Source organism: Alligator mississippiensis, chromosome 9 (genome assembly GCF_030867095.1).
Source record: "Alligator mississippiensis isolate rAllMis1 chromosome 9, rAllMis1, whole genome shotgun sequence".
Taxonomy (NCBI): Eukaryota; Metazoa; Chordata; order Crocodylia; family Alligatoridae; genus Alligator; species Alligator mississippiensis.
Genome location: NC_081832.1, coordinates 16,568,460 through 16,577,597, shown reverse-complemented (window position 1 = coordinate 16,577,597; position 9,138 = coordinate 16,568,460). Strand labels below are relative to the sequence as shown.

The following is a 9,138-nucleotide window of genomic DNA, read 5'->3' as shown; positions in this document are numbered from 1 at the left end:
GGCCCCAGGAAAACTTTTAGTATTGGGTCCCCCTTTGCCAGAGATAATGATGATAATAATTTTAAAATTACCATTTTGGGGCCCCCTTTTTGTCCAGGCCCTGGGTGGCCACCTGATTGACCCATACCTGTGTGTGCAAAGCAAAATGGTTTGCTCAGGCACCCATGCTGGGGTTGCCTCCCCCTGGGCTAGATTGTCTCTGCCAGACAGGCTAAGAGGGTGGACATCAGAGTCACAGGCCTGATGCTGGCAGAATATCCCTGCAAAGATCTAGGAATAGGATTTGTAACAAATTCAGATTCAATCACACGAGCAACCACAGAATTGCTCTGAGTGTCCATCTCACTGGATGGCTGTGGTGCAACAGAAGGCGGCTACTAGATTCAATGAGCCCAAACCATGGAAGGTGTTAACAGGGACCTGTCATTGTACAACACCAAACAGCTAAGCAAAGTCAGGATTTCAAGTACCAAGAGCTCAGCCTCTTCAGTCCCAGGATAAACCACCACCGTGAAAAACCTTTTATTAAAGATACAGAGAAAAAAGGAGAGAAACAGGCAAAGCATTTAAATACACATGATCAATTAAGGCTTTCATTTTAGCAGTTCCTTTATTCCCTTTCCCCATGGTTACAGAGGAAAATCCCCTCCCTCCTCCCATTTGGCTGTCTTTTAGAAGATCTTTTAAATGGTAGAAACTGAAAGAAGTTAGTTGCAAGAGATGCCATGGTCGTTATTGTTGGTCGAATCTGAGCCTGTTTCCTTGAAAACTAAATAAGACAAAAAAGGAGAAAGAAAATACCAGAACCAGAAAAATGCAGTTTTTCTTTCTGATGCTCTTGCAACCTTGCAGCAAGAGGCCCAGCCCAGCACGCAGCCTTATTGGACGCTCTTATCACCATGGGGTGGTGCAGGACACTGCTTTTGAGCTGCCTTTAGATAGCCCCACCGCAGTGTTACACAAAATGGCTGGGTAATCCTGACTCCGTTAGCTGAAGGATAGGAAAGAAAGAAGAAACAGGGAAGGGAAGGAAAAGGAGACACAAGGGAAAGGGTGATGGAAGGAACCCAAGTCTCCCAATCCAGGCATTTCTCAGGGCCGAGTTACAGTTACTGGAGATGGCAGTCACCTGGGTCCCTCCCTTGGGCTCAGAATGGCCTGGCCAACTCTCAAGATCACAATGACAAAGGCCCAAAGGTGTTAGGGTGGGTCCCAGGAGATGGGAAGGGACAGGAGCTGTGATGGCAAAGCTCCCTTCTTTTAGCCTGTTTGTTCTTCCTGGTTTCAATGCCAAATAATTTAGCTCAAAAAGTGAGTGATGGGCAGTTTTGTTCTCTAATTCCTGATGCTTTTATTTTGGTGCACTGATTGCTAGGCCTGCACTCCTCTGGTTGACCAGACATGACTTTAGCATGGTCCTTGGGTAGGAACACTTGGCCTTTGATTTGGATTAAACCAGGCTTTCTAACTGACTGATTTTATGAATACTTTATGTAACAGCTGAGTTAGGCTTTCTTACCATGGACTATGCAGAGGATTGGTGTTTGAACAACAGACCAACTCCCCTTTGTGCTTCTTCATTGCCATGGGACTTTCAGGCCCCTCAGCTCCTGCAGTCTTATTCCACTAGCTCAAGGGCGGTAGGGACTTCCTTTTGAAGATCTATAATCCTAAATTTCATAGCCCTGCCTCCCTGCCCACTCAATGCTCTAGTTCCAGAGGTCTCCCAGGGAGAGGGCAAAACCTCATGCCAAGTTCTTTGGTTTTCCCTCTACCCATTTTCAATTCTTTCCCCTCCTTAGGAGAAAGCTGAGCAAAGAAAGATGACCCGGGGGGGGGGGGGGGGGGGTATTCCTAGTGGAAATCTCAGGACATTAAGATGGCTTCCAAAGTGCTGGAGAGGATGGTAGAGGAAAAAAGGTCACAAGGGCTTCACCAGCCCATATTGGGATGGAAGGAGAGGGAGCTCCTCATTCAAGTGAAAGGTCATCCCTCAGGAGGATTGCAAGGGTAAGGAGACTGTCCAAATGCCTGACCTTGTGCTGCACTGCTGCTCTGGGCAGGAAAAAGGAAGCCTTTTGCAGCCTGAGCTGGAGGCCTCCTGCTCTGGCATCACTGAGACCAACAATGGAGGGCTCATTAATAATTGGTTGGTGCCAAATACTGGTTGGTGCCAATCAAGAGGGACACCCTTCCTTTGCTCTTCTGAGAAGCAGCCTGGAGCCTCTTGCCCTCCTTGGAACAGCTGATGTACTGAGCCCTGCAAAGGCAGGGACCCGTGCCCACACCTGATAGGAAGGAATACAACCGGAGTCAGGACCCAGGTCCTCTTACCTCTTCCCATGTCCGCTCTAGTGAGGACCATGGCTCTCCAAGACAGTTGCAAGAGAAAAAGGAAGTGGGGAGTACACCGGAGTCCCAGCAGACCAAGAGCCAGAAGCTCAACTCCACCAAACATCCTGTGAAATCAAAGCTTTGCCAATTTACACCAGTTACACCCGAGTCTCACTGAGGGAGCAAGCAGAGATCCTTTTCTGGGAGAAAGAGGCAGAACACAGGGATATAGGTTGCAGTTCTGGGCCCTCCATGAGATTAGGCAGCTTTTGGGTGCTTCATCAGACTTGCCTTTAGTGCAAAATGGCTCTCATCACTCGGAAGTCTGTACTCCAGACTACGGCTCCCAGGTGGTTTCATTCACCGCACAAGAGCTCGTCTGTTCCAAAGATACCTCCCAGCAAGTACCACGCAAAACACAGCAAGGGGAGAAGCTCATATGTTGGAATTAAAGTGAAGTTTTTGAGGTGACTCCATGGTGGGACGATGCAGCGTGGTGCACCCTGGCTTTCCGTCTGGAAACTGGAGCTGGATCTGGAGCAGAGACCCCACCCTGTTTACCCTTGGTTGCTGCCAGGGGCACAAAGGACAGTGAGCAGGAACTGAAGGGTTCTTGTAACTGAGAATGATTAAGAACCATAAACTCTGGTGCTGAGTGCTGGGGGCATAGCTGAAAGTGGGAAAACAGAAACTGTGACAAGAGAGATACAGTGAGTGTTACAATCTGCATCCCTGCCCCCCGACCCCCACTTAGACCAGCAAGGTTAATGGAGCTTTTAAGACCTTGAAGACAGGTTTGGCCCTCAGACCAAAAGGCAGGGGCTAGGTGCATTTAGGGCAGAAAAAGGCACGTTCCCCAATCTTGTTAACCTTCAACTAAATGTAGATTTGAAACCCTAACACACCCAATTCTAGCCCATCTTGCTCCCCACACTGTCACCCAGTACCCATCACAGGGGAAGGGGTCAGAGGGACCAGGATGGTTTGTGCGTTTCACTCAGTCTCGTTGTGCAAGATCTCCAGGTGTCCCCTTGAAATCAGAACACTGCAATCAAACACTGACTGCTCAGAGCTTGAGGTCCATAGTAAGATTCCAACTAAAAGCAGTTGGTCCACCTGGCTTATGGTTCAGCTGGTTGGTGCACTATCAAGCCTCAGGACAGGTGCTTAAAATGGGAACTAAGAATGTCATTTAAATGGCCTGAACTGTGACACAGAAACTGAATATTCTCCCCACAACTCCACCCCCACACAGCAAACGCAACACCACTAAACTCTGCAGCTTGGCCATTGTACTGTGCTTTGTGATCTGTCCTCTTCCTTGCTGTGCGCTTCTGCCAGCTTTGCTGCCTGCACTTACATACTGTTTGGAGTTTGCTTTGAGAGATTCTTTTGTTATTATCACCTCAAATACAAATGATTAGTCGCAAACCTAAACCACTACATATTTCCAGTTTGGGGAAGAGTCCAAATATATTATATGAGTTTGTCCCTAGTCGGACTGTGAGTTCAGTATTTTTGCAGTGAATTTTTGGATCAAATCTTTCAGCCTGTTTGGTTCTAGACTTACACCATTAACTACTGGCAGCCTAAGGGTTAACCAAAACCCATTACCGTGATGCGATTTGGGGTCTGTTTGTTCTTATAAAGCAAATCCAAAGCAGCAATTCCACCCTAGACACGAGACCCACTCCTACACTTTGTGCACTCTTTCATTTGAATTCTGAATGCTTCAGCCAACTGCAAAAAATATGTAACTTGATTTGACCTTGTACCCTGCTAAAAGAGATGATTAGTCATCAGCAGTATTTAAAAGATGCTTCTGGACAGCACATAGTGTAGCTGGCTGGCAGCTGCTAGAGTTGAAGCTGATCTAAAAGGGAGTGGGGCAGAGGAGAAGAAATGAGAGCAATAACAATGAGCTGACAGCTCAGTTAATAATTTATCATCAAAATATGACTGCAGGAGCAGAATACAGTTCAGAGTAAAAATTCCCTCTTCAGATAGATTTCCTCCGGAGGCGGGAGTGACCCCTGCAGCTGGGGCTGTTGGAGGATAACGTGCTCCCTGGGGAAGAGAACCCAGTTTGATCCCTGGTGCTCAGGGAAACCTCGTCAATTTTGTAAGAAATGGAATTATAGTACACGGGGTTGGTGTGGCAGCTGAGGGTCTCGGGATGGGAGGGTGCAGGGCTTCCACATAGCCGAGGTCTGTAACACAGGCACGTGCAGAAGGAAGGGACCCTGGCTGCAGAATTTGAAGACTGGCGCCTCTGTCTGTCAGTGTCTTCCTGGATCAACGGGATGAGGTTCATCTGGCTCGTCCTGTCTTCTATGGGTAGAAAAATAGCATTTCTGCTCTTACTGTCTTCTTTCAGGTGGACATTGTTCCTGGCTCTCCTCAGCGATGCCCTCTCTTCTGCATCTCGTCTCTCATCTTCTGAGTTCATGGTCAAAAACCTAAGAACAACCAAGTTAAGGAAGGCTCCAATCACTGTCAGACCAACTAAAATGTACATGAAGCTGAAAGCCACGTAGGGCGGCTTCTTCTGCAAAGCTTCGTTCTTCTGCAGAGCCACGAAGTCCCCAAACCCAATAGTGGTCAGGGTTATGAAGCAGTAGTAATAAGCGTGAAAAAAGGTCCACCCTTCAAAATAGGAGAAGGCAGCTGCTCCAATGCACAGTGTGCCCATGCAGGAGAGGAAGCCAACCAACACCATGTTTTCCATGGAGACTTTAGTGGTCTTCATGCCCAGACACTTCTTAATTTTCTTCAGCAGCAGCCGGACGACTGTGTTCATGCGTTCCCCAAGACTTTGGAACATAACCAGGGTGAGGGGGATGCCAAGGATTGCATAGAACATGCAGAAAACTTTGCCAGCATCTGTGCCGGGAGCAGCATGCCCATAACCTGCAAAGGAAAGAGAAAGGCAGGCAATGCTTAAATGTACACAGAAGCAGTGGAATCCCACAGCCAGACTCCGGGCCAAATTCCAGTTCTGACAGAACTGCTGGGAAGAGGAGAGAGACAACAAGCAATGCTTGCAAACAGACTGGTGCCCTACTGCTTATGCTTACTGGGCCTTAGGACTGTATAGCTATCCGCAACATTTGGCTTAACATTTCTGCATCACAAGGATTGTAATTTGGTATATAAAGAACTAAGGGCCCCCCCCTTCTGCACTCCATGAAAGTCTCTGAGTTTTCATAGGAGTCATGGAGGGCAAGCTTAAAGCACAGCGACACAGTCAGAGGACTCTGCTAGGGAGCACCACATTGAAGTAAGCCACGCTCACTCTGCATGCCGCACCCTGAAAGAGCTGTTTTCTTGGGCATGCTTATCGGGGCATGCCCAGCGCTGCACTAAGGGTGGTAACATGACATCTGTTTCAGGGTACAGGGATCAGACATGGTGTGCTTTATTGCAGTGCTCCCTAGCACAGTTCTTCAGCGGTGGAGATACAACCATAACATCTGGTTTAACTCTACTGACTCCTATAGACTTATTTCTGATCTACGCCAGCACAGCTGAGACGAGACCCAGACCAAACTACTCCCTCGCCATCCATTTTCGTTTTTACTGCTTTATATATAAAGAAATGTTTCCTGAGTCTCCAAAACCTGAGCTAGGGAAAGTGCAACATTTTCTGTCCTGATCAAAGGAGTTTAATTTCCTTGCTTTGTTTTACACTTTACAGCTGTAACTGTTTGTCAAGGAGACAAACAGTTACAGTGAGATCATAACAAGGTGTTCATTGCCATTCTCTGGCTATTCGTGATTTTGCACCACCTGACTTAATTGTATATACTACACTGAAATTTGTAGCTTCTGCCCCAAATGGATAACTAACTCTCTGTTAGGAAAAGGAATGACTATATCATGCAAGCAGCCAGGATAAAGAAAGGAGTTATCAAAAATCTTCTATGTTTGAGAAATTAATAGGGATAGAACCTATTTTTTTTTTTTTCCAGACAGGTTTATAGCCTAGAACAATACCCAGAAAAGGGTTTGGTAGCAGTTCATTCCCCATATGGTGGTACAGGATTTCTAAAACAATCATTTCAATTTCTTACTTTTTGCAGTTATGCAGACGAATGGTGTGAAGAATATGGGAAAAATGCACACCCAGAGACATTCTATTTTTAACTCAATGCTACGACTTGGCTTCTCCTACACTTGCACGGGCTAGGGTTTTGCAGTTGTTTTTTTAAAGAAACTGTCAGTTTGCCACTCAGGAAAGATCAGGAGTTGATTTATGAGTGTCTTGGGTAGATTCTCCTGTGTAACTTCCTCTCCAGGAAATTCTTGCCTTGAAGTCAGGTCACAAATCAGAGTACTACACGATCACTGAATGTGGTAAATTCATGACTGCATTTGGAGGGGGAGAATTTCCAATTGGGATGTATATATGCCAACAAAATCAAATGAGATCAAATTAAATTTAGTCTAGCACATTTTTTGCTGAATGCAAACTGAAGTAAGAAGCAAGTGATAGGAAAAATAATCAATCTTTAGCATAATATCTGGCTGCTATTACCAGGTCCTAGGATACAGGAGGATGCTGCAAGAGCACCTAGGTGAGAAATAGCTATCACAAGCATCACTGTGGAGAAACAGCTGTTGTGCCCCTAGCTGCTCTTAAAAGAAGATATGACATATGCTTTCAAAGTGACAACGAAAAAGTAAACACAGCTTTGTTAATGTTAAACCTCAGATTCAGGGCCTGAATCCAGTTAAAGGGATCTGATACACCAATATTCTAGGAATGAGGGATATACACAGTGTCAGGGGCAAATATTAGGCATCTTATTTGTGAGGTTCAGGAAATAATCAAACTTCTAATTATGAAAGAAAAGCAAATGAAGCGCCTGCCTGAGTAAAAAGCACTATCATCTGTCACAAGGATATGGGTTATTTCCTTGAAGTTGGGAATTCACCTGATTGTGATGGGCATGACTTAAAAGCCAAGCTCTCTAAATGCACAGCTGGGCTCAGGTCATGTGTATACTCAATGAGGTAAAATACACAGCACCTACACAATGCTTTCCTACTGCACAACCGCTTGATATATTTTAACTGCCATACTGCTCAGCAGGGTGTACCCCGCTTTACAGAAGTAAGCAATTAGTCTGGTGACAGCATGTTGGCGGAGGCTGAGACTAGATGTCAGGACTCTGCATCAAGGCCATGTTTGCACATAGCTCAAACAACGCAGAGGGGCACCAGGAGCCTAGCCGGGTTATGTGGGCACACTCGGAGCCATTCGTCTGAATGAACTGAAGGTGTGATTTTAAAATGGACTGGCTAAGTTAAACGGAGCTGAGCCCACAGGAATTCGTTCACAATCTGAGCGGCTTTACTTCCCTTTGGCTTAACCCACTTGCGCAGTAAACAAAACAACGCAAATGATGGCCTTTAATTCTGATTCTGTGAGCCTACAGGGGGATTTACTGTGGTTTAATCATCCCCTATGAAAGTTAATTTGGATTACATTTTCCCGAGCATCCCCACACAGATAAGCCTGTACAACGTGATGCAGAGGCTGACACTCTCCATGCTACAGTCAAATGACCGGACTTGGAGAAGACGGGACCAGGCGGATCCCAGCTCCCAAGAAGTCGACAGGGCCAGTGTTGCACCCCACTGAAACGTGCCCAGTTCTTGGCCATCTCTCTCAGAGGAGCACATTTGGACCCGTCCGCATGCACCTGTTACTAGAAACCAGAACAGACCAGGCCCATTCCCACCGCCGCTCCCCTCCATCCCGCCTGCGCGCGGGGTTTTGTTTGTGTGAGACGCTGCCGGGGGACCGGTGGTTGGGGGTTTGCATTTCCATACCCGCTTCCAGCCCAGCATCTCAGACCCTGTTGCACCCATTGAGGCAGCTTCACAAGAAACCCAAGGGCACCAAAAGTTCATCTGGCCCCAGAGATGCCTGGTGGCTCCAGCCTGTTTGTCCCGCCCCACCGCCGGGCTGCCCCGGGAGCTTGCGCCCATTCTACAGCCGTGCAGACCGAGGCCGGGCGGGCGGGCGGGCGGGCGGGCACTCACCGATGGTGGTGATGACGGTGATGGCGAAGTAGAAGGAGCCGGCGAACTTCCACTGGCGGCCGGCGCGGTGCGGCTCGGCCTGCAGCACGAGGCGCTCGAGCTCGCGGTAGTCGTCGGCCGAGAAGCGGTACTTCCTGCGCAGCTCCCCGCGCTTCTGCTCCAGCAGCCGCTTGCGGCCCGTCTCGGCCTCCGACTCCAGCGCATCGAAGACGGCGGCGCCCACCAGCAGGTAGGAGAAGATGCAGAGGATCAGCGACGCCGTGCGCAGGTTCTGCCGCTTCATGGCGCGGGGCAGCGCGGGGGGCTCAGCCCGGCCACCGCATGGCTGCGTCCCGCCCGGCCCGGCCCGGCCCGGCCCGGCTCGCTCCTGCCGCCGCCGCCGCCGCCACGCGCCCCCGGGGAGCGGCCGGGCCAGGCTCGCGGGGCGGGGCGGGGCGGAGCTGCGGGGGCCGGGCCGCGCCCCGCCTCTGCCCCCGCCTCCTGCCGCTCCTGCGGGACCCTGCCGCGATGCGCCGCGCGCCGGGTGCCCTGGGGCTGCGGGCGGACCCTGCGCCGCCGGCCGCGGAGTGCGCGCCCCGGCCCCGGCTCTGCCCCACCACGAGCGCCCAGTGTCCGCCGCTGCTGGCCCCCGGCCAATACACACACACGCACCGAGCACTGCTCTGAGTGCCCCCGTCCCGCACCCGCACCGGGCACTGCCCTGGGTGCCCCCATCCCTGCACGTACCAGGCACTGCCCTGGGTGCCCCTGTCC

The 9,138-nt window shown here is 49.6% G+C and overlaps 1 protein-coding gene across 1 annotated transcript; it reads right to left on the bottom strand.

Moving 5' to 3' along the window:
* Positions 1–506: 506 nt before the first annotated feature.
* On the bottom strand, positions 507–8,779 carry KCNK15 (potassium two pore domain channel subfamily K member 15). Its single transcript, XM_014609553.3, has 2 exons — positions 8,386–8,779; positions 507–5,244 (listed from the first exon to the last, which is right to left on the bottom strand). The coding sequence occupies exons 1-2, from the start codon at positions 8,666–8,668 to the stop codon at positions 4,334–4,336; spliced, it is 1,194 nt and encodes a 397-aa protein (XP_014465039.1). The 5' UTR covers positions 8,669–8,779; the 3' UTR covers positions 507–4,333.
* Positions 8,780–9,138: the final 359 nt, after the last annotated feature.

Excerpts from the sequence above, each read along its gene's own strand:
- KCNK15 (XM_014609553.3), bottom strand. The coding sequence starts at position 8,668 with ATGAAGCGGCAGAACCTGCGCACGGCGTCGCTGATCCTCTGCATCTTC. Across the intron at positions 5,245-8,385 it reads CACCGTCATCACCACCATCG|GTTATGGGCATGCTGCTCCC; the intron begins GTGAGTGCCCGC and ends TTTCCTTTGCAG.